This window comes from Rana temporaria, chromosome 2, assembly GCF_905171775.1.
Source record: "Rana temporaria chromosome 2, aRanTem1.1, whole genome shotgun sequence".
Classification (NCBI taxonomy): Eukaryota; Metazoa; Chordata; class Amphibia; order Anura; family Ranidae; genus Rana; species Rana temporaria.
In genome coordinates this window covers 420,260,358-420,286,091 of record NC_053490.1, presented here as the reverse complement: position 1 = coordinate 420,286,091, position 25,734 = coordinate 420,260,358, and the positions used below count along the sequence as shown (strand labels likewise).

The following is a 25,734-nucleotide window of genomic DNA, read 5'->3' as shown; positions in this document are numbered from 1 at the left end:
ATGGAGGCACTAAGCCTGAGGACCAGAGCAGTTGTGAACTGCAAACGCTATGAGAGCTGAACGTTCAGAGGTTATACATGAGCACAGGGGTGCTGTGAGGTGGTCTGAAGGACCCAACTATAGGTCTAAGCTGGAGACCTGAGCAGTGGTGCTTCAGGAGAGAATCAAGAGACTGAGCATTATTTATTTTCATGTTTTAACTGATGGTGGAAACCCCTGCAAGGGCAACTGTTTATTTTGTTAGACTTACCTTTTGTTTTTAAAAAAAAGTGGGCTACCAAGCCCTAAAACAGATTTCCCGACTGGCATGGACTCATTGCAAATGCTACATCCTTACAACATAGATAGGTAGATAGGATTGTCTTCTTATGTTGGTACCATGGGACCAAAGCATTATTTTCTATTCAAGAACCAGAGGCTGATACATAGGCTGCTACCTCCCTGATTTTTCCCAGTCATAATAAATAATTTCTGGAACAATTATGACAAAGTATGCTAGGTGGTGCATTTCTTAGTGGCACCCCATTTTCCTCTACATTCAGTTCTGAACACAAAGGATGACAGTCTGTGTACACTATTTTGATTTGCTATAATGCAGTGGTCCATTGAAGTATAATCATTGAGAAGAAAATTGCAGTATCAGCTGTGCTGTTGTAAAGAGACATTTCCATGGTACAATACAATTTGTATTATCACAAAGCCAGGACTATTCTTCTTTTATATGCCTGTAATTTGTTTGTCACCTAACAAAGAAACTCCTTCCCAAATGAGAACTTGTGTATCATGTACGGCTTCTATTCTTGGCTCTTTCTGCCATCTGCCATCAGACTGAGTACATCCCTGAGTCAAGTCTCATGTGTAGACTTCACACTCATCTCCCTCTAAGCATTAAATATTTCATATATACGACTTTCAAATTCTGCATATGCTGGAAATGATGTTACCTTTTTATGTAATAATACTAGTCTTTGCGTACAGCAAGGATTGTGGCAATGAAAATTATTCAGGTTGCAGATCAGCAGTTTGTGAGCATGATGATGATTTTGAGAAATCAAAGCTGCCTGTATAAAATAACTATAAAGCCTCGTACACACAACCGAATTTCTCGGCAAAAACCAGCAAGAAACTTGCTAGGAGATATTTTTTTGCCGAGGAAACCGGTCGTGTGTACATTTTCGTAGAGGAAACTGTCGAGAAACTCGACGAGCCAAAAAGAGAGCAAGTTCTCTATTTCATCGACGGGAATGGAGAAACTTGCCTTGTCGAGTTCCTCGACAGCCTGACAAGGAACTCGACGAGGAAAACGATGTGTTTCGCCCGTCGAGATCTTTGGTCGTGTGTACGAGGCTTAACTGTTGCCAATAACACCCATTACAGATCATACCTAGCCCAAAGTTTTCTTTCTTTTTTTTTCTATTTTTTTGTTTTGGACAGACTTGGGAAAGGCAACCATTTCTATCAAGGGTAGGTCTGTGACCCCACTAGGTTTTTTCAAAAGAAAATTCTAAGTAATGATTTTCAATTTAGAAAATTCTTTCAGAATTCGACAAGGGGATGGCCTGCTTTAACCACTAAAGGACCGGAAGGATTTGCCCCCTTAATGACCATTTCTTGCCATACGGCATTGCGCTGCTTTAACTGACAATTGCGCTGTCGTGCGACGTTGTACCCAAACATGTTCATGTATTTTTTTCCACAAAAAGAGCTTTCTTTTGGTGGTATTTGATCACCTCTCTGGTTTTTATATTTTGCGCTATATACGACAAAAGAGCGTCAATTTTGGAAAAGAAACAATATTTTTTACTTTTTGATAAATATCCCCAAAAAAATCTTCATCAGTTTAGGCCGATATGTATTCGTCTACATATTTTTGGTATTTTTTTATTTATTATTTAATTTTTTTTACTAGTAATGGCGGCGATCTGCGATTTTTAGCGAGACTGCGACATTGCGGCGGACAGATTGGACACTTGTTTGGGACCATTGACATTTCTACTGCGATCAGAGCTAAAAATAGCCACTGATTACTGTATAAATGTCACTGGCAGGGAAGGAATTAACACTAGGGGTGATCAAGGGTTTAAGTGTTCCCTAGGGAGGTGTTTATAACTGTGGGGGCAGTGTAGTGACTGGAGGAGGAGAGAGATCACTGTTCCTGATTACTAGGAACAGCAGATCTCTCTCTACTCCCCTGACAGAACGGGGATCTATTGGTTTACATTCACAGATCCCCATTCTGGCTCTCTGTGGAGCGATCATGGGTGGCCGGCAGACATCGCAGCTGCCGGCCACGCGCATCGGCTCCGATGTCCCTGTTGCTTTTAAAGCGCCCGATGTACATCTACGGTCATTTACTCAGGGGAGCCAACCTGTCACAGTATAATGATAGCGGCTGGTCGGCAAGTGGTTAAAATATGTTTTAGATTTGATCTTCAAGATAGAAAAAAAAAATACCAACATATGTGTAGTGTAAAGGTCCTCCTGACTAGATAAAGACCAAATTAAATGCTTAGATAAGCCATTGTACTACACAATGTGGTTGATTTACTAAAACTATAGAATGCAAAATTTCATGCAGCTGTGCATGGTAGCCAATCAGCTTCTAACTTCAGCTTGTTTAGGTAGGCTTTTGCCCCGTAGACGATCGGTTTTCCCGGCAGTAAAAAGTCCGCCGGGAAAACCAATGGAAAAACCGAGAACCTGCTCGGTAGCTTTTTCCCCCACACATGGCCAGTTTTCCTGGCAGGAAAACTGCCATGAGAGCTTTGGTCGGGAAACCTGGCTGTGTGTATGCTCCACGACAGGCTTTCCCCATAGAAAAACTGCCGGCTTAAGAATCCAGGCAGGAAAACATGTTCTCATTTTTCCCGCCAGGATTCCCAGCAGTTTTCCTGTCAGGAAAACTGCCATGGAGCATACATACGCCCCTATGGGAAAACTGGCATATGACAAAAATTCTGCAAGCTGATTGGTTTCTATGCAGAGCTGCACCAGATTTTGCACTCTCCAGTTTTAGTAAATCAACCCAAATTTGTAGATCTGACAGACAGCAAAATCTGACATCTAAAATTAGAAACGTCCGTTTCTCACCCTGACCCTGTCGTATTCAGCTATACAACAAATGCTGTAAATCCTTTGTTATTTTTGGCCATGCTTGGTTGCCTGAGGAAAGGCCTAAAGAGAAGCTTAAAGCTTAAGGTTGGCCATGATTTAGGCTGATAATATATAGAAAAGGAACTTGTTACCATCTAGTCAATTCACCTTTAATCTGAAAATACAGAGATTACTACGACTTTCTCAACAGGTATTGCTTTTGAAAATTGCTCATTACAGGAAGACAAGAATCTAAAAGCTCACCTGGTGTTCCTATGTGGGCCTGAGCAATGGTTAGCTTCTCATGGGGAGCTTTACATTGGCAGCTTGTTTCTACAGAGAATGGAGCAGGTGCAGCAATTGTCTAAAACAGAGAGAAGAGAATAAATAACCATTCACTGTCCACGTGGCTATTAATATTATACAAACATCAGTGAATTACAACCTGTTATTATACTTTCAGGCTTCCCTGCTTAAACTGTGTTTCAAATTGCCAAACAATAAATAAGCAAGCAAATAAATTAAAATAATTAGGATTATGGTTAAATTTATTGGTTTAATTTGTTTTTTTAAGAATTTGTTTGTTGACAAGGTAAATACAGCATCTACACTTCATGAGGTCTCATTAATGTTCTTTTGGTATTTACGTATTTTTGCACCTTTGGTGTCAGGAACAGCTTGTGACATTCACTGCAGAGTGCAGACTAATCTTCCAGCTCTGCCTACAGAAAATATGCCATGTTAAAGAAGAACTTAATTTGACAGGTCCCCTGCATTCAGCTAAGAGGCATTAGAGATGGATGGTAGGGTCAACAAAGTGCATACAAGCCTATGTATGAGCTGTAAAAAACTGGTTACCTAACCTGAATCCAGTATGTTAGATCCACAGCTCAATATGTCATGACTAAAGGCCCTTCTCATGTCAGCAATGTGACATGCATGACCAATTACATGACAAGCAGACTATCCTTAAAAGTTTAGCTTGTTCCAGCTGAAATAGTGCATGTATGTTGCAAAACAATGCTAACAGTCAGGGACCGTGCTTACTCACACTCAATTGGGATCCATACTAATAGGATCCCGATCATGTGATTGCCAATCATGGTGATCACATAAATATGTTTACCATCAACCCTACCAGTTTCAGCTGTCACTGTGTCACAATGAGAAAGGCAGGATGACAGCTGAAGCCAGTAGGATGCAGCAGTCACATATCAACACAAGCTCTTAAAATATTTTAAACTTTATCAATTTGTCAGCTTAAAATAACTAACTAGACCAGGGAATTTATGAAAACTGTATTGCAATACAACCTAACATTATTAAACATAATGGATACATAAGGTGCTGAGTAGGAGTGGTAGTCCTAAGGTCCCAGCTACACCAAAGTAGAGTCAAAATAGACTTTGCAGTTGTATTGAGGTATTCGTTTATTGACGTTTTTCTAACCAAGGATGAAAAGTAAGCTAAGGTTGTCCACTTCCCCCATGCTTCCCTCGCACCAGGTATTTTACAAAGAGTGATGGACAATGTAAAATATATGCAAAAGTCGTGCAAGGGGAAGATGGATTATTGTACAGGAATGAAGGAGGGAGTAAATGCTGTGTTACCCTGGTAGCTATTGACTGCTTTACCACCTGCTTCTGCCCATACAACACATATCTGTGCAGAGCTCTCTCCTTAATGCCATTGCTGAGCCTCAGATCCATCCAGCATTACCTTCTGCAGGCAGCCCTGCAGGAATTCTGGCCCAAGAGGGACAAAATGGCGCTGGGAAAAACTCCTGCCCAGCAGCAGGTGGCCAGCGGCGCTCCTGCAGCCTCCCCCTCTCTGTAAAATAAACATATCTGTAGTGATATAGTAGTTGTGTGTAGATAATTAATTAGTTGTTATTAGTATGATGTGAGCAATTTCCCGCAGATACCTGATTCTTCCTGGGCTGACACTGGGGGGGGGGGGGGGGTTCTGCTAGGTCAACCAAATGCATTGCTCTTAACATGAAAAGACCCAACTAATAATTACTGACAATGGCATTTGGGTCTGTAAAATGTTTACTAGGCCAACATATTCCCATGAATACCCCCTCAAGTCTAATTAGCATCAATAAATAAATAAATATTCTTCTATGGTCCTTTATCATCCTTAAGTATGTAAACAATATACCCTTTGAAATGTTCAAATGGATTAACAGGTCATACCTCACATACCTAGGTAGACTTGCATAAGATTAACACATCAAAGGGTCATCGGCTGTCCCTATGATATGTTAAAATTGAGTTGGCTTTGACTCAACTGAATTCCTGGTCAATATGGTACTGAAATATATAAATAAATCGGCCAACATATTACAACAATATCCAGCAATCCATCAGTGCTCCAAGCTCAGGTTCAGGCTCATCTGTCAACACAGAGCACATGTTGGCTCCTGGTACATCAGAGGATAGCCCTACAGCAAATTTGACACGCTTGGCTCTGAAATTACCACCCTCATCTCAGCGTTTCAAGCCAATTCTGACACTTGGGCCTGGAAACATGGAAACTTAGTTTTACAAAAATATGGAAGCCCTCCACCAACAGGTAACAGCATCTGAATCTACCATCTCTGCACTTGCACTTACTCAGCTCCACATAGAGGATAGTGAAAATCAAAGCCACAGAAACAATATTCGGCTAAAGGGGATGTCAAATTTCTATGGGGTCACTCTCCAAAGAGGAGGAGCCAGGAGTAGAGGAGGATTGGAGCTGCTCTGCGCAATACCATTGCACAGAGCAGGTAAGTATGACATGTTTAATAATTTAATAAAATAAATTCAAGCTTTACAATCACTTTAAACTTATGCTCGGCAGGGATGCTAATGATCCAATTGAACTGGACAGGGTTCACCAAGTCACGAGCCCTAGGGAAGACCTCGCCAAACATCAATGAGATGTTCTTTGCTGGGTGCATTATTACATGCTTAAAGAAGAGATCATGTGTAAAGCTTGGCACCATGGCCCACTGGACTTTGACAACTCCACAGTCCATCTGTTCCCAGACTTGTCTAATAACACACTCCACATGAGACAGGTGATCGGACCTCTACTTGATGTGATCTGTCTGGTTGTAGCTACCCATGGGGTCAGCCCTTTAGTATCCAGGTGAGACAGGGAGAACAATCCTTCTCCCTTTTAAATCCAGACCAGTTGCATGCTTTCTTCCAGTTTCTATACCATTAAGTGGTACAAGTCCCAAACTGGTTGGACACCCCAGCAATTATGCTTCCCCTCCCTTAGCAATGCAGAAATCCTAGATCCAGAACCACCTCCAGAGACACCGGATCCAGACCACCAACCTCTCCCGAGGACTGACACCATTACCCTTGCTGCACTTTTCTGCTACTGTGAACGGGACAAACGTTTTTCGTTTTGAACTTGGCAAATGATGTCACCAATGCTATGAACAGACTCAGAGAACTAGAAACTAAATTCAAGGGGCCAGATTCTGAAAGGACTTACGACGGCGCAGCGCCATGTACGCCGTCGTAAGTCCTAATCCGACCCGTCGTATCTATGCGCCTGATTCTTAGAATCAGTTACGCATAGATATCCATTAGATCCGACAGGCGTAAGTCTCTTATGCCGTCGGATCGTAACTGCATTTTTCCGCTGACCGCTAGAGGCGTGTAAGCTGATTTACGTGTCGAAATATGTAAATCAGCTAGATACACGAATTCACGAACGTACGCCCGACCGATGCAGTAAAGTTACGACGTTAACGTTAGGCTTTTCCCGGCGTATAGTTGCCCCTGCTATATGAGGCATAAGTGCGGCGTACCAATGTTAAGTATGGCCGTCGTTCCTGCGTCAAAATTTGAAAAAGTTACGTCGTTTGTGTAAGTCGTCCGTGAATGAGGCTGGACGTCATTTACGTTCACATCGAAACCAATGACGTCCTTGCGGCGTACTTTGGAGCAATGCACACTGGGAAATTCCACGGACGGCGCATGCGCCGTTCGGGAAAACCGTCAATCACGTTGGGTCACAGTAGATTTAGATAAAACACGCCCCCCTGATCCAAATTTGAATTAGGCGGGCTTACACCGGCCAATTTACGCTACGCCGCCGCAACTTACGGAGCAAGTGCTTTGAGAATACAGCACTTGCCCGTCTAAGTTGCGGAGGCGTAACGTAAATCAGATACATTACGCCCGCACAAAATTGCGCGGATGTACAAGAATCTGGCCCAGGGGCTCTCCTTCTGCTGTGAGAGTTTCAGGGATATCAGCAGCTGGTTTTCACCTTCGTTAAGTGTAGGAGACTTCCACCCTCTCGCTGGAAAAATTGCACACCATAATAAATTTAAAGACCAGTGCAGTAGATCCCTGGCTAGGTATCTTCATGACAAAATTACATTGCACAGCTTAAAGGGCCAAACAATGAGATGATTTCCTCTCCTTCCTCTATTACATAAATGTTTAGTGACTTAGGTCACCAAGTTTTATGAAGATGAGATGCCTGCTCCACGATTGAGTCCCTGGAAGCACCCTTTACTAAAGAAGAGATTGCTATTGCCATCACAAATATCTGTTCTGGAAAGAGCCCCAGTCTGGACAGGTACACACCCAAGTTCAACAAAACCCTTCTTCTCTTTGCTCTTGCCATTTCTTCAATTCCCTGGCAAATGGAGCCAACTTTCCGCCTCCATTTCTTGAAGCCCACATCTCCCTTATTCCCAAACCACTCTCTGCTCAAACTAGAGACCTATATCATTAATTGGAGTTGATCTGAAAATCTGTGTGAAAGCTATAACCAACAGACAGCTACCTGCCTCACCCATCCTGATCAGGTGGGTTTTGTAAGTGAAAGAGAGGCTAAAGGTAACACCTTAAAAACCATCCTCTTAATGGATTACGCTCGCCTCCACAATATCCCCCTTTGCCACCTGTCGATTAATGTCGAGAAGAAGTTCACCTGCATTCATTGGAAATTTTTAAAACTGTCCCATGAACAGATAGGCTTATGCCGTCATATGGTTTCCAGAATAATGTCGCTATACTCCTCATCTTCAGCTAGAATTAGAGTCAATGTCTCCCTTTCTCCAACTTTTAATATATTTAACACTTCCCATCAGGGATGTCCCCTGCCCCCCCTTCTGTATATTTTGACAATGGAACATTTAGTGATGGCTTTGTGACCCAACCCCAGTGTAACTGGTATTACAGTAGGCTCACTCCACTTGAAATGAGTCCCTTTTTATGACGATTTGCTGATGGCATGTGACACAATCCCATACTTACTTGCCCTCGATCCTCCATGAGTTCCAGAGATCTGGCACACTTAGTAATTTCCAGGTTAACTACACCACATCTGAACTTCACAACATCTCCTTGTCTTCTCGCCATATACAACAACTGAAAAACAACTTCCCATTTATAATTTGTACCACATCTATACGCTATCAGGAATTCATCTACCCGCTACAATTTCCCAACTATACTTATTGCATTTCCTCCCGCTTCTTAGTAAAACCCAATTGGACCTGGATACTTACATGATGACACGCATCTGGCTTAGTAGAGTCAGTGTGGCAGATTTACTAAACCCGGAGAGTGCAAAATCTGGTGCAGCTGTGCATAGAAACCAATCAGCTTCCATGTTTTATTTTTCAAAGCTTACTTGAACAAGCTGAAGTTAGAAGCTGAGTGTACCAGTTTTAGTAAATCAACCCCAATGTTCTTAAAATGTACATCTTTCCACTTTTTCTTTACATCAGATGCTCCCCCTCAAACTAGGTTCCTACTCTTTTTAGAAACTCCACAATCTATTCTTAAAATTTATTTGGAAAGCATCATATCCCAGATGTTCTAGGACTCAATTTCCCCGAAACCCGGGGAGGGGGTCCCTGATACCTATCTTGATCATAAGGCGGTGGTTCTCACCAGGATTCTAGACTGGCTCCACCACTCTTCCTCCAAACTATGGGTCCAACTAGAAAGTTATATGAAGCTTATAGACCTCTATGCACTATCCTGTATACCTCCCCTGATGCGTAAGAGCTCTCCATCTTTTCCAGAACTTATGCAGCAGACACTTTGTATTTGGGATCGGTCCATTTCTACACTTTTCTACACTTCATTTGTCTAACTATTTGGGCCCTATGACCCTCCTTCTTCATTAACCCAGCTTTCCCGCCTGCCTTCAGAACCTCCTTTGGCCCCTGTGATAAGCTCACTCACCATCAGCTCCCTCAGATACCCCAATCTGACAGCCGTAGGCCCACCCAGTGGTCGCTCACATATTTCTGCACAGTGGTTACAGAGACAACAGATCATTTTCTAAATATACTCCATCAATACATTTTCTGATATCTTTGTTGGTCCTACTACATTTGAAACACTACTCTTACAGAATGATTCACCTTCAAATGTCCTCTCTAAGTACTCTATCCTCCACCCATATTCCTCTTCATACACGCTAACATGAGAAAAATAACTTTGGACCACTATTCCCCCGGGCAGACTGGGAATTTTTTTTAACCTGCCCCACAAATTGTTAATGGCAACAAACCCTAGGAAAAAAGGTTCAAACTCACCACCAGGTGGTACAGATGTCCCTCCATCCTTCATCAATTTAAAAACACAGTTCCGGATATTTGTTGAAAGTGCCACACATTTAAAGGCTCCATGCCCCCTTCAAGTGTTCTGGACACAAATCTTAAATCTTCACTGTAAGCTCATAGTTACCCAAATTCCATTCTCTCCTACCATAGAACTCTTTCCATGATTCCAGAATCTATTACGTCAGCCAAGAAGGACGTCCTCAGACAGGGTGGGTATTCACTGGTAAAACTACTTCCATACCCTCCCTTGCGGAATGTGCAAGTGAACTTGATTCTATCAGGGATCTTATGCATCTGTTGTAGCAGTAAAACGACATAATAGAACAGTTAAAAAAAAAAAAAAAAATCAAACCTGGTCCTCCTGGTCTGTGTTCCAATTTTCCTTGGAGTTCCAGGATTGGATCATGGAGGAAGATCCTCCTGAATAATAGTCAGCCATGATGGAGTGAGCAATGATCACCCTTTCCCCCAACCTGTGCACCTCTTCCGGTTTGTCTCCTCCTTCTTCATTCTTCTTCACTGCTTTCTCATTTTGTACCTTCTATTTCCTTTGTCACCAGATTTATCTGTTTGTTTATTTTTTCTTCATAGCTTGGTATGTTTACCAATTATTTTTAATATCCTCCATTTGATATTATGATTAGGCTATTGCCTTACTGTTCTGGCAGATTTGTTAGTTTTACTGGCTACAAGCTGGATGACTAAAGCCTCGAATGCCCTTTCGCATTTGTTTATTTCTTAACATCTTCCTCTATGGGATGCATTATGATATACTATATCGCTAATGCGTGTAGATTAACAATGTTGGAAGACTTGAATATGTTACCTCTGTACTTTTTTTTGTGTGTTTTGCATCTGCAATTTGTATGCAAGATATTTTATTGATATAAAATTCAACTAAAAAGGGTGAGCCATTTTTAATATGTGAGACATGGTAGAGAAGGGATGGGGGAGCTAGCAGTACAGGGTAATTCTTAGGTTACAAGAGAAAAAGGTTATAGAGAGTAAGGGGGGGGGGGAATAGAGGAGTGGCATATTGGTTCTTTGAGAAGATAAGTAGGATATTGGGTAAGGTCAGAAATAAGCTAAGGTGAGGGTGGGGAGTGACACTTAGGAGGTGGAAATGCTGCTATGCCCCTCACACTCAAGCAGGTTTTGGCCAATTTTCACAGCCATTTCTTGAGTTGCGGTTGGTTGAGCGTGCTTTGAGTGAATGGTGTCCTGTTTCTGTCAGCATGGCAAGAAAGAGGAGATTGGTTGACCATGCATGAAACGCTAGGGTGAAGGGCACATGATGTGCCTGTATGTAACAGAATTTTAGAGGTGCCATCTGGTCCAGATTTTAAGAAAGTACACTATCTCACAAAAGTGAGAACACCACTCACATGTTTGTAAATATTTTATTATATCTTTTCATGTGACAACACTGAAGAAATTACACTTTGCTACAATGTAAAGTAGTGAGTGTACAGCTTGTATAACAATGTCAATTTGTTGTCCCCTCAAAAAAACTCAACACACAGCCATTAATGTCTAAACCCCTGGCAACAAAAGTGAGTACACCCCTAAGTGATGTCCAAATTAGCCATTTTCCCTCCCCAGTGTCATGTGACTCGTTCGTGTTACAAGGTCTCAGGTGTGAATGGGGAGGTGTGTCAAATTTGATGTTATCGCTCTCACTCTCATAAACTGGTCACTGGAAGTTCAACATGCCACCTCATGGCAAATAACTCTGAGGATCTGAAAAAAAGAATTGTTGCTCTACATAAAGATGGCCTAGGCTATAGGAATATTGGCAAGACCCTGAAACTGAAGCACAGTGGCCAAGACCATACAGTGGTTTAACAGGACAGGTTCCACTCAGAACAGAAAAAAATACACAAAATATTGCTCTGTGGTGAGGTGACAGCTGGGCTGCCTTGCAAGGGGAGCCGAAACTGAACTCCAGAGCATGTAAAGAGAGGAAAGACAAAAGGCAGGCGCCGCTTGAGTAAAACTGTGCAATTTAAATTTCACAATAGCATTAAAACACTCACTCTGAGGTATCTTTATGACGGCATATAGGAGTCCAGTGATGTGTCCATCTCTGCTAGTGCCAGCAATGCTTCAGTAGCAGTCTCCGTGTGCAGGGGAGCTGGTATTATTTCCAGTGAATGATTTCTGGGTCTCGGGCGTCAGTCAGAACTAGGCCTGGAGCACAAGCTGCGAGTCTGTGCTGGGTGCTGTAGCGCGGCGTGAGGCGGGATGACGTCACGGACCGTGATGCAACGCGTTTCGGCGCGCACACCTTTTTCAAGCTGAGTTGTATTGGCTGTACACAGCCTTTTTATATGCCATGGTGATATCGCCACCTAGTGGGGCTAGATGCGAGCACACTCCATACAATAGAGGAGGCTCACCCTAGTAAAGACATAATATGGAAATAATATTGAGTTCTCACTGTTCTCAATATTGTTATTTCCATATTATGTATTTATGGGTATCCTGTTTGTATTATCTATATGCTCCCTCTTAGCCTTATTACATATTCTAGAAAGTATCTTTTAACTGCCCCATGCATACTGTGCCAATACTAGGGTGAGTCTCCTCTATTGTATGGAGTGTGCTTGCATCTAGCCCTACTAGGTGGCGATACCACCATGGCATATAAAAAGGCTGTGTACAGCCAATACAAGGCAGCTTGAAAAAGGTGCGCACGGTGACTCTCATCTCCTCACTGCGCACACACCGAAACGCATTGCATCACAGTCCATGACGTCATCCCGCCTCAAGCCGCGCTCCAGCACCCAGCACAGACTCGCAGCTTGCGCTCCAGGCCTCGTTCTGGCTGCCACCCGAGACCTGAAAATCATTCACTGGAAAGAATACCGGCTCCCCTCCACACGGAGACTGCTACTGAAGCATTGCTGGCACTAGCAGAGATGGACACATCACTGGACTCCTATATATAAAGATACCTCAGAATGAGTGTTTTAATGCTATTGTGAAATTAAAATTGCACAGTTTTACTCAAGCGGCACCTGCCTTTTGTCTTTCCTCTCTTTCCACTCAGAACAGGCCTTGCCATGGTTGACCAAAGACTTGAGTGTATGTGCACAGCGTCATATCCAGATGTTGTCTTAGGGAAATAGACGTATGAGTGCTGCTAGCATTGCTGCAGAGGTTGAAGGGGTGCGGGGTCAGCCTGTTAGTGCTCAGACCATACACCGCACACTGCATCAAATTGGTCTGCATGGCTGTCGTCCCAGAAGGAAGCCTCTTCTAAAGATGATGCACAAGAAAGCCTGCAAACAGTTTGCTGAAGACAAGCAGACTAAGAACATGGATTACTGGAACCATGTCCTGTGGTCTGATGAGACCAAGATAAACTTATTTGGTCCAGATGGCATCAAGTGTGTGTGGCGGCAACCAGGTGAGGAGTACAAAGACAAGTGTGTCTTGCCTACAGTCAAGCATGGTGGTGGGAGTGTCATGGTCTGGGGCTGCATGAGTGCTGCCAGCACTGGGGAGCTACAGTTCATTGAGGGAACCATGAATACCAACATGTACTGTGACATACTGAAGCAGAACATGATCCCCTCCCTTCGGCAGGGCAGTATTCCAACATGATAACGACCCCAAACACTTCCAAGACGACCACTGCCATATTAAAGAAGCTGAGGGTAAAGGTGATGGACTGGCCAAGCATGTCTCCAGACCTAAACCCTAAAAGGTGGAGGAGCGCAAGATCTCTAACATCCATCAGCTTTGTGATATCATGGAGGAGTGGAAGAGGACTCCAGTGGCAACCTATGAAGCTCTGGCAAACTCTATGCCCAAGAGGGTTAAGGCAGTGCTGAAAAATAATGGTGGCCACACAAAATATTAACACTTTGGGCCCAATTTGGACATTTTCACTTAGGGGTGTACTCACTTTTGTTGCCAGCGGTTTAGACATTAATGGCTGTGTGTTAAGTTATTTTGAGGGGAAAATAATCTTACACTGTTATACAAGCTGTGCACTCACTACTTTATATTATAGCAAAGTGTAATTTCTTCAGTGTTGTCACATGAAAAGATATAATAAATTATTTACAAAAATGTGAGGGGTGTACTCACTCATTAGTTCATAGTATCCTGGCTAATGTGAATCTCATATTCCATGGTGTAATTTAAGTTTGTCTGGGAAAAACTTGAACGGTTGGAGGAAATTATGATTTCTACTGTTGTGGAATCACATATTTGGCCACATTTGGTAAAAGGGTTATTATTAATTGTTTGTATTGTTTCAGGTTCATGGTAGTGTGGTATAATAAGAATTGGACGTAATGAAAAGGTGTGGTGATGAGGCGGTGGACTTAAAGCCAGAATTGTTGGATCCCCAGGCTTTGCCACCATATATCTAGGAGTTAGCCCGTGGAGGTATGACTTCTCCGGCATGTGTCTGAGATGTCACTGTGACTGGTATGCAGTGCAAAACAGTCGGAGTGTGGTACCACCTAGATCTAAGCTTCTAGTTTGTCTTCTTTTTAATAAAATTACCAACTTTTTGTTTTTTATTTGAAAATTCTAATGCCGCGTACACACGATCGGACATTGCGACATCAAAACCGTGGCTTTTTTTTTCGACTGATTGTTCGCTCAAACTTGTCTTGCATACACACGGTCACACAAATGTTGTCAGAAATTCTGAACGTCAAGAACATGGTCACGTACAACCCTACGACGAGCCGAGAAAAATGAAGTTCAATGATTCTGAGAATGCGTTAAATTGATTCCGATCATGCGTAGGATTTTTGTAGGTCTAAATTGGCTACAGACGATCGGAATTTCCTACAAGAGCTTTTGTTGTTGGAAAAATTGAGAACCAGCTCTCAAACATTTGTTGTTGGAAATTCCGACAGCAAATGTCTGATGGAGCATACACACGGTCGGATTTTCCGACAACAAGCTCTCATCGAACATTTGTTGTCGGAAATTCCGAGAGTGTGTTTGTGGCATACGTTAAAACATGCATTTAGAAATGTGCTTCATGATAGGTTTGGGAATTAAAATGTGTTAAACAGGGTAATGACATGTTTTTGAGAGGGACGTTGGAAAAAAGTCTGAAAACTTACATTGTTTTTTACATCTAGTTACAGAGTATTGTGTATCAACAGCAGATTATTTTCTTTTGTTTATTGCCATTTCAATTATGTTTTTATATCTTATCTACAGTTTATTCTCACCTCTAAACTTTAATTATAAGTGTAAAACAAAAAAAAGATACATACTGTACACTATATAAGTATAATAAAGTCCAGTAATACCTGTCATATTGTGTATAAAATAAATACCCTTAAGGCCTCATGCACACTGGATGTTTTTGGGCATTTTTACAGCAGCTGTTTTTGGCAGTAGACGTTTTTTTCTACAGTCAATAAACTCTTCATCATGTTATCCTCTGTGTCCATGCACACATAAGCTGTTATCAACAGTTTTGGGTAGTGCCGTTTTTGAGCAGTAAAAAAAAACAAACGAGTGGGTTCTGAGAGAAGTTTTTTAGCTGTAAACTAAACTATCTAAACGTCACACACCAGCGTTTAACGTTTTTGATCCATTGAAAAAAAAAAAAAAGAAAAATGTTTTCTTCAACAAAAAACAAAAAAAAACGCTAATGCAAAAACCGCTACAAAAAACGCAAAAAAAACGCTATTGAAAAAACATTAAAAAAAGATGAAAAAAGTTGGAAAACCCACTGCAATGCTACTGGCCTTTTTATAACGTTATTTTAACATCCAGTGTGCATGAGTCCTAACAGGTATTTCTTTACGATTTTTTTTTTTTTTTTTATATAAAAGCGATCAAAGATCACGAGCCTACAAGAAAAAAAATGGGTAAAACTACGGATGAACGCGCTTCCATCAGCTAAATTTCTATTTGGACATTTTTACTACTGTTCTACTGATATATAGTTTTGTTATATTCATTGTGATGACCTAAGGAACTACTCCTGTATGTTTTTTTCCCAGTGACTCAGGGCATTTAACTTAGAATCAAGCTTACTACAGCTCAATCATAGGGCATGGAAAAATCAATCACAAGAAAACAGAACTCTAAAAAAAACTTGAGTAACTGGAGTTCCTGGAAGAAGATCGCAGCAGGGAATTATTGTCTCCTGAAGTATTGTCCACGTAATCAGGAAGAGAAAGGAGAAAAATGACTTACTACAAATATAACCAAAGAGGTTTTTCTTTTCTTCTACTGTACGTCTAGTGTCTGCAGACAGACAACTGAATTCCTTAGTATAAAAAAACACAGTTCTAATCATGAATTTTCATTTTAGGATAGAACTACTGATTTTCTTACAGTGTATGAGCTGGCCTAAAGTGTACTTCCACTTTTGCAGCCAAATTGGGATAACGACTACTTAATATTTGTTAAATATCCCTGTTACAATAGCATATTTTAAAAATAGATGTAAAAATTGCAGCTTACCTTTCTTAGATGCTCCTGTCTAGAAACTCCAGCAAGGAAAAAATCCTACTTAGTTCTTTTTGTTTATGAAGGGACAAGGAATTGTGTTTGCCATAATTAACCCTGTCTGTATTGTGCTGGCAGACTTCATTATCAGTTATTAACTACTGTATGTGCTGGCGTATAAGACTACCTTTTACACTTAAAAAAAATGTCCAAAAAGCAGGGGTCGTCTTATACGCCGGGTCAGCTGCTCTGATGCCTGCTGGAAGTGCGGTAATACTGTATGTAGCTTCGGCTACATACAGTATATACCGCTCAGCCAATCCCGGTAAACGATGTATTCAAATGAATACAGAGCCTGCTCGGATTGGGGTAACAACCTCTGCCAATCCAAGCAGGCTTTGTATTCATTAATAGAATACATCGTTTTCCATGATTGGCTCCAGCTCCAGCAAGAATTAAGAAGAATATGGCTCCAGCAAGAATGAAGAAGGATATGGTTCCAGCTCCAGCAAGAATGAAGAAGAATATAGCTCTAGCAAGAATGAAGAAGAATATAGCTCTAGCAAGAATGAAGAAGAATATAGCTCCAGCAAGAATGAAGAAGAATATAGCTCTAGCAACAATTAAGAAGAATATGGCTCCAGCTCCAGCAAGAATGAAGAAGAATATAGCTCTAGCAAGAATGAAGAAGGATATGGCTCCAGCTCCAGCAAGAATGAAGAAGAATATAGCTCTAGCAACAATTAAGAAGAATATGGCTCCAGCTCCAGCAAGAATGAAGAAGAATATAGCTCTAGCAAGAATGAAGAAGGATATGGCTCCAGCTCCAGCAAGAATGAAGAAGAATATAGCTCTAGCAACAATTAAGAAGAATATGGCTCCAGCTCCAGCAAGAATGAAGAAGGATATGGCTCCAGCTCCAGGAAGAATGAAGAAGAATATGGCTCCAGCTCCAGGAAGAATGAAGAAGAATATGGCTGCAGCTCCAGCAAGAATGAAGAAGAATATTGCCCCGTACACACCATCACTTTATGTGATGAAAAAAAATGACGTTTTTAAAAATGTCACTTTAATTGACCGTGTGTGGGGGAAAACGTCGTTTTATGTCTTCTAAAAAATGACCAAAAAAAATTGAAGCATGCTTCAATTTTATGTGTCGTTTTTCAAAACGTTGTTTTTTACTTCACAGAAATTGACCGTGTGTAGCAAAAAACGTCGTTTAAAAAGACGTTTTAACACCCGCGCATGCCCAGAAGCTACTTATGAAGTGAGCTTCAATGGAAAAACGTGGTGGAACGTAACCTCGTTTTGCTAGAACATTGTGAGAAAAACGATGGTGTGTAGGCAACTTCGTCTTTGAAAATTGAAGTTTCAAAAATGTCATTTTTTACTTCACAGAAAATGTCGTTTTTTTTCATCACATAAAGTGATGGTGTGTACGGGGCATAAGGCTCCAGCTCCAGCAAGAATGAAGAAGGATATGGCTCCAGAAAGAAGAAATATGAAGCGTTGGAAGCCTCGGAAAGGGGGTCGTCTTATACGGTGAGTACAGGCCAAAAAACTGTAAAATTAGAGGGTCGTCTTATACGCCTGGTCGCCTTATACACCGGCAAATACGGTACATTTAAACACTGTCCTAACATAGGGTTAACTATTTAGAAGCTGAGCTTCTATAGTATGTTAATGAGAGGGAGAGCATCTTGACCTATGGCTTTCTGTTGGGACAAATTACACTAAACCTTTTGAGAAGTACTTGCAGTCAGCCATGATGCATTCTACTAAGGCCCCGTACACACGATAGAATCCATCCGCAGATAAATCCCAGCAAATGGGTTTCTGCGGATAGATTCTATGGTGTGTACACGCCAGCGGATCTCTTTCCGCGGAGAAATCTCCTCTGGGATGGATTCCAGCAGATCGAATATTTGTTGTGCTGCACAACAAATCCATCTGCTGGAATCCATTCCAACGGATGGATCCGCTCGTCTGTACAGACTTACCGGATCCATCCGTCCAAAGGGATTCCCCGCACGCGTCGTAATGATTTGACGCATGCGTGGAATTCCTTATATGACAGCGTCGCGCCCGTCGCCGCGTCATAATCGCGGCGACGGCGCGACACGTCATCGCCAGAGGATTTCCGCGCGGATTTCAATGGGATGGTGTGTACACTCCATCCCATCGAAATCAGCGGATATCTTTGAGAGGATTTATCCGTGGAAACGGTCCGCTGGACCGTATTCGCGGATAAATTCTCCCGTGTGTATGGGGCCTAAGACGAAGTGATAGTGGTAGTGGTAGAAGGGCACTGATCATGGATTTTGAGAAGTTATCAAAATGTGCACAGTCATTACTTGAGCCCAGTTAGCCTGTATTTAGCAGCTCACTACACAGATGGGATCCCCCAAGAGAGGGCCTTTGCTTGGGTGGAAAAATCCAAGAGTAATAGCAGAATGTTAAATGGACTCAAAACGTACTCCTAATGCCTTGTACACACGATCAGTTTTTCCGACAGGAAAAACGCATTTTTTTTTTAGCAGGAAAACGGCTGAAATTTGTCTTGCATACACACGGTCACTCAAATCTTGGCTGAAATTCCGAACATCAAGAACGCTGTGACATACAACACGTACGTCAAGCCGAGATCAATGAAGTTCAATAGGCAGTTTGGCTCTTCTGCTTGATACTGAGCATGCACGTTTTTTTGCGCGTCGTAATTGCTAAAATTGAGATCCCGCTTTCAATCTTTTCTTGGCAGAAAAACTGACAGAAAAAGTGTGATGGAGCATACACAAGGTCGGTTTTCCTGACAAAAACCTCACATCGCATTTTTCCTGTCAGGAAAACCGATCGTGTGTACGAGGCATAAAAATACTAATCTGCAGGCAGGGGATGTTATAGAAAACAGTCAGTGCTCATGTTCACAGTATAAGTAGCAAGGGAACCCCAACTCCCCCTTCCCTTGCATTCTGCCATTTTACCAAGTCCTGATAGAGGATGGAGAATGGAGGATGGTGTGCCCCCCAAAATTAATTGTCTTTCCTTTGCCCAGCTTGTTGTAACCAGCTGGACAATTAAGACTTTGGACTTGCACTCCTTTTAACCTACTACACCTTCTCCTAAGAGACCGGGTAAGAAATCTAAAAAAAACAGCTGTGTGAATGTAAGCACTGGAACACTTACCAAACATATAGTGGGACTTTCTTAAATAGGACTTCAAAATTAGAAATACACTTTAAATGACAGAAAACCCTGGTAAACTTCAAAATACCAGGTTATGAAATTTTTTGGCATGAGGCCTTTAGACACTTATTGTGCTGTTCTTGTGCCCAGGCAGACAGTAACCCGTATATGTAATGCTAATCAGTGCTCCTTTTCCATGTGTCACACTCACTAAATAGCTCAAATTCATATACAGGGTATACTGTATACACATTATACAAAAACGTATATTCTTATATATACTTGCGTTAATAAACTTCATTCTAATCATACTCAGTCTGATTCCAGTTTCCGAAGTACAGCTAAACTGATTGACCCGGCTGCCGCTGTATACATGCACTCGGTGTCCCTTCCACTCACATTAAAGCGGAGCTCCGGTCACGTTTTTTTTTTTTTTTTTGGCCATTCAAATGTTATGTAGCTAAAGATCCCATTGTAATCTATAAAACATACCACATCATTTTGTAAATTAATAAAAAACTTGCCTCCTTTACTGTGCTGTACGCTGTGGCCGTTTCCATTCTCTGTGCAATTGAAGCAGTGCATTTTTTTTACTGTTCCCGGCGAGATGTGCATGCTGGGTAAGCCTTAAATCTCCCGCGTGCGCATTAGAGCGCTGCTCGTATCGGCGATTGTTTGTGCCGTTGTCATAACAATGGGCGGCGGCGGAGGAACGTCCCGCCCTGTTGTTATGACAATGTAAATAACATAATCCCCACACTAATAAAAAAAATTCACCGATACCCCGCCCCGATACACAAATAGAATACTTAACCCCCCCCGCGCCGCCGCCGCCGCCACCGGAGCCGCAATTCGCCGCTGCGATCAGCCGCCGTTACGCCGCTGACTGTGTAATACGGGCGGGAACATTACAGCTTTGAATAGCTGTAATGATTTGCGCCACGCATAGACACTCCCCCTTGCTCGGGTGAACTGTCCAATCCCGAGCGAGGGGGAGTGTCTATACACGCAGCGTGGCGCCAATCATTACAAAGCTATTCAAAGCTGTAATGTTCCTGGCCGGCCGTAGTACTTTACACAGTCGGCGGTAGCAGGTAAGCGGGCCATGGCTGCATATGGGGGGGACACACGGCTGGATGGGGGGAGACACACATGGCTGCATATGGGGGGGACACATGGCTGGATGGGGGGAGACACACGGCTGGATGGGGGGAGACACACATGGCTGCATATGGGGGGGACTTATGGCTGGATGGGGGGAGACACACATGGCTGGATGGGGGGAGACACACATGGCTGGATGGGGGGAGACACACATGGCTGGATGGGGGGAGACACACATGGCTGGATGGGGGGAGACACACATGGCTGGATGGGGGGAGACACACATGGCTGGATGGGGGGAGACACACATGGCTGCATGGGGGGTGACAATGGCTGCATGGGGGGTGACAATGGCTGCATGGGGGGTGACAATGGCTGCATGGGGGGATACATTGCTGGATGGGGGGTGACAATGGCTGGATGGGGGGATACATTGCTGCATGGGGGGTGACAATGGCTGCATGGGGGGTGACAATGGCTGCATGGGGGGTGACAATGGCTGCATGGGGGATACATTGCTGGATGGGGGGTGACAATGGCTGGATGGGGGGATACATTGCTGCATGGGGGGTGACAATGGCTGCATGGGGGGTGACAATGGCTGCATGGGGGGTGACAATGGCTGGACGGGGGGAGACAATGGCTGCATGGGGGTGACAATGGCTGCATGGGGGGTGACAATGGCTGCATGGGGGGTGACAATGGCTGGATGGGGGGTGACAATGGCTGGATGGGGGGATACATTGCTGGATGGGGGGTGACAATGGCTGGATGGGGGGATACATTGCTGCATGGGGGGAGACAATGGCTGGATGGGGGGAGACAATGGCTGGATGGGGGGATACATGGCTGCATGGGGGGAGACAATGGCTGGATGGGGGGATACATTGCTGCATGGGGGGAGACAATGGCTGGATGGGGGGGAGACTATGGCTGGATGGGGGGGAGACTATGGCTGGATGGGGGGAGACAATGGCTGGATGGGGGGATACATGGCTGCATCTGTGGGGGGACATCGCTGCATTTGGGGACACATTTTAAAAAAAGTATCGGTATTCGGTATCGGCGACTACTTGAAAAAAAGTATCGGTACTTGTACTCAGTCCTAAAAAAGTGGTATAGGGACAACCCTAATTTGAATACATAGCTTCCTGCACAGATTGAAGGCATGAGGGGGAAGGAGGGGGGTGGTCAAAGGAAGGATCGACTTCTGTATAAAGTACAACCTGCCTGTCTGGATTTTATGCTCCACAGGAGAGATGTGTTTATGGGGGGATTGAATTATTAATTAGATACTACATACTGCCATAGATAGATACTACATATAGTCGGCGCTTTAGGCATCTTTCCAAAAAAACGTGAAAAAAAAAGTTTGTATTAAACAAATTTAAGGGAATCAAAACAATATATTTGTAGCGCCTCCCCCCCTTGACCTCCAGAGGCGTGGTGTCGACCCCTAGAGACAGAGAGGCCTGACATTTCATCTCAGGGTGCAGGTTGCTAGGTATGGTGGGTGGTGTACAAAGTAGAAAACATAGGCGCCACTAACTTTTATGCTGAACAAAGGTGAGTATATTGCTCACGATAACAAACAATTCAGGGAGAGAAGGGTAGGGCACCGGACACCCCAAGTCAAATAAAGCAGCAGACCGGCAGACTCCTTAGACAAAAGACAAAATTTATAAAGGTAGACAGAAGTACAGAAAAAGAGCTTTTCAGGCCTCGTACACACGACCGAACATGTCTGCTGAAACTGGTCCGCTGACATGTTCGGTCGTCTGTATGGCCGACCGGACCGGATTCACGGCCTAGCGGACAGGTTTCCAGCGGACAAATGTTTCATAGCATGCTCACCGGACATGTCCGCTCGGCCGAAAGCCCTCGCATGCGTCAAAGTGATTCGACGCATGCGTGGAAGCATTGACCTTCCAGGGTCGCGCACGTCGCCGCATCATCGTCACGGCGACGGCATGGCCACGTCACCGCGTTTGCTGTCCGCGGGAAATTTGGTCTGATGGTGTGTACAGCCATCAGACCAAAATCCGGCAGCGGACATGTCCGATGAAAACGGTCCGGCGGACCGTTTTCATCGGATTGTCCCGTCGTGTGTACAAGGCCTAAAAGCAAAGTATGGGTTTGGGGGTTATTGTAGATTTATATTTACCTAGGTGGATGCAGCATCTGTCCCCTGGCGTCTCTGCACTGAGAACCAAGCCATCGAACACTGCGATTGCTCGGTTCTCTCTGCTCCCTGAAAACGGGGCAACAGGGCTGGACTTCTCTTTTAAGCTGTAACCAGCAATCTGTACTTTTGTAGCAGCAGCTCCTATAGCAAGTGAAAAATAACTCACAAAGAGGAGGGCAGGAATTCTCTGGATGATTCAAAGTCTTGACACTTTCTCAGGCTCTCCACGGTTCCCCGGTACATGGCGGAGTAACTTCTGGTACTTCATCTCCGGTCTCCATCCTTTCCTTCATGCTTCTAGGTAGTAGACAGGCTCTCTTGCAGAGCTTCAAGCATATGGCTAAGTCTTATGCCGTGTACACACAATGATTTTTCGGCATAAAAAAAAACTACGTTTTTCAGCATGTCCAAAAAAACGAAGTTTTTCCAACTTCATCATTAAAAACGACGTTGCCCACATACCATCGTTTTAAAAAAATTATGAAAAAAGCGCGGTGATGTACAACACGTACGACAGGACTCTAAAGGGGAAGTTCTATTCGCCTTTGGGCTGCTTTAGCTGATTCCGTGTTAGTAAAAGACGATTCGCGCTTTTCTGTCTGTTACAGCGTGATGAATGTGCTTACTCCATTATGAACGGTAGTTTTACCTGAACGAGCGCTCCCGTCTCATAACTTGCTTCTGAGCATGCGCGCGTTTAAAACGTAGTTTTAGCCCACACACGATCATTTTTTACTACCCGAAAAACAACATTTTTTAAAACGTCAATAAAAAATGCAGCATGTGCGAATTTTTTTTTTTACGTTTTTCAAAAACGATGTGAAGACCACACACGATCATTTTAAATTACATTTTTAAAAACGTTGTTTTTTTTTTCATGCCGACAAATCATTGTTTGTACGCGGCATTAGAATTTAGGCCTACCCTGCACAGCTGTTCCTCACACATCCACACCAGGAGGACCCAGATCACCTGACTTCCTCCAAATACATATGCTCTCCCAGCATGCTTAGTGGCCATGAGAAACTCCTACCGATTGGCTGAGAAAATTATGTATAGTCATAACCTAGCTTCACTGTAGCTCATCATACTAATGCCAAAGGGAACAGTGCCACCTACTGACAAAAGGGAGGAAACACAGCTACACCAGGCTTAGGAGAAACTCCAAATGATAATGAAGACTACAAATGAATTAGGGTAACTACGACCTAGCCCAGCTAAATTTACTGTTTAAGACAAGGGTGCTACGATCTCCCCCTGCCAAAAAGACTGTCCTTAGAGTCTGCAAAATAGATATGCTCTAAAGTCTGAGAGTAGATGTCCTGGAAAAATGTGGATAGGGAAGGGTAAAAGAGAAGGATAAACTTTGAATTAAAAATACGTGTGGCATTCCACACGAAAGCAGGTCAAAATTAAACTTTATTTACAATTGTGTGTGGCATTCCACACGAAAGCACATTAAAATCTCAGTAAATATCAACATTAATACCTAACTAATATTATACTATGCAGTAACATAAAGAAATAATTATCACACAGACTTACAGTATTGTCCACCCTCAGCCAAGGAAGACAAAATGTATAACGTAAATACCAGTGGCGCCTGGTGCTCAAATTTTTTTTTTTGGGGGGGGGGGCGCAAACAAAACTGAAAAACTCTGAAAAAAAACATCAATTGCAGCCTCACTGTGTCCATCAATTGCAGCCACTGTGCCCATCAAATGCTTCCACTGTGCTCATCAAATGCTGCCACTGTGCCCATCAAATGCTGCCACTGTGTCCATCAAATACTGCCACTGTACCATCAAATGCAGCCTCTGTACCATCAAATGCAGCCACTGTGCCCATAAAATGCAGCCATGGTGCCATCAAATGCTGCCACTGTGACCATCGAATGCCTCCACTGTGACATCGAATGCCGCCACTGTGACCCCCTCTGGCGGCGAATGGTGTCCTCCATGTGTCTCCTCCCGTCCTTTCCTCCTGATAGGCATCCAAATACAGCACCTGTCGTTTCAGCCAATCAGGTATCGGGTAACGGACCCGAGCACCTGATTGGCGGAGAGGCGGTTCAGTGTTAGGAAAGCGAATATTCATTTGCTTGTCTAACACACCTGGGTGGACTAAGAGCGCCAAGCACTCGCAGTTCACCTATTTTGAAGCCTATTAGAGCCTATGGATAGAGAGGATATCGGTTATGTCGCTTTTGGAGGAGGGTATGCCGGGACTCTTGTGCCTACAAGAGACACACTTGACTAGGGACACAGTAGCCCAGCTAAATAGCCGGAAATTCCAATCCCAGTATCATTCGGTACACTCCTCTTACTCAAGGGGGGCGAGTATACTGGTGGGGAGGTGAACTACGTTCTCCTGCACAGAGTCCTGTATAGATGATCAAGGACGGTATGTGTTCCTCTCTTGTCTAATTGCGAACAGACCATATGTCTTGGCTAACATTTACATTCCCCCACCATTTAAGTTTGATGTTTTCTACAGGCTCCTTGAGTTTATACTGGATAAAACAGGAGTTCCAGTAATAGCTGTCGGCGACTACAACAAGGTTTTGGATAGAAGCCTGGATAGATTTCCTCCTGGGAACAAAATCAGCACACCAAGTGAGGGTCGACTGGCATGGTTCCTGGAGGAAATGGGGATGAGGGACATATGGCGAACCCACTACCCACAGTCACGTCAATACTCGTGCTACTCTAGTTCATATCGCACTTTCTAGAATTTACATGGCTCTGGGTAATGAGGAAGCACTACCCCTGGTGAAGGGGATAGATAATGGCCCTAGAGGGGTCTCGTACCATTCCCCGCTGGTGCTGACAATCAAGATTGGGACCAAGGTTCCCCACAACGAGTGGAAAATCAATCCGGGTTGGCTTGAGTTGATTGGTGACTCAGGAAACCTGGCGGCTAAATTGAAAGAGTACGTACAATTCAATATGGGGTCGGCGCCGTCGGGAGTGGTCTGGGACTCTTTGAAAGCTTTCCTAAGGGGACTTCAGCAGGTAGCAAGAGAAAAAAGAGAAAAAAGAGAGCAAGAGGGTAAACTTGGATTTTAGGTAACCCAAGCAGATATGAGGTACATTGAGGAGCCCACTCCAACTAAGCAGGAAGAATGGGT

The 25,734-nt window shown here is 43.4% G+C and overlaps 1 protein-coding gene across 2 annotated transcripts in view; it reads right to left on the bottom strand.

Annotated features, from left to right (window-relative positions):
- PCYT1B (phosphate cytidylyltransferase 1B, choline) overlaps nt 1-25,734 on the bottom strand; it is a 107,788-nt gene that overhangs the window by 32,881 nt on the left and 49,173 nt on the right. For both annotated transcript variants that reach the window (XM_040338206.1, XM_040338207.1), the window contains exon 2: nt 3,358-3,457. In XM_040338206.1, the coding sequence (XP_040194140.1) occupies nt 3,358-3,457 (100 nt within the window). The remainder of the gene's footprint in view (nt 1-3,357; nt 3,458-25,734) is intronic.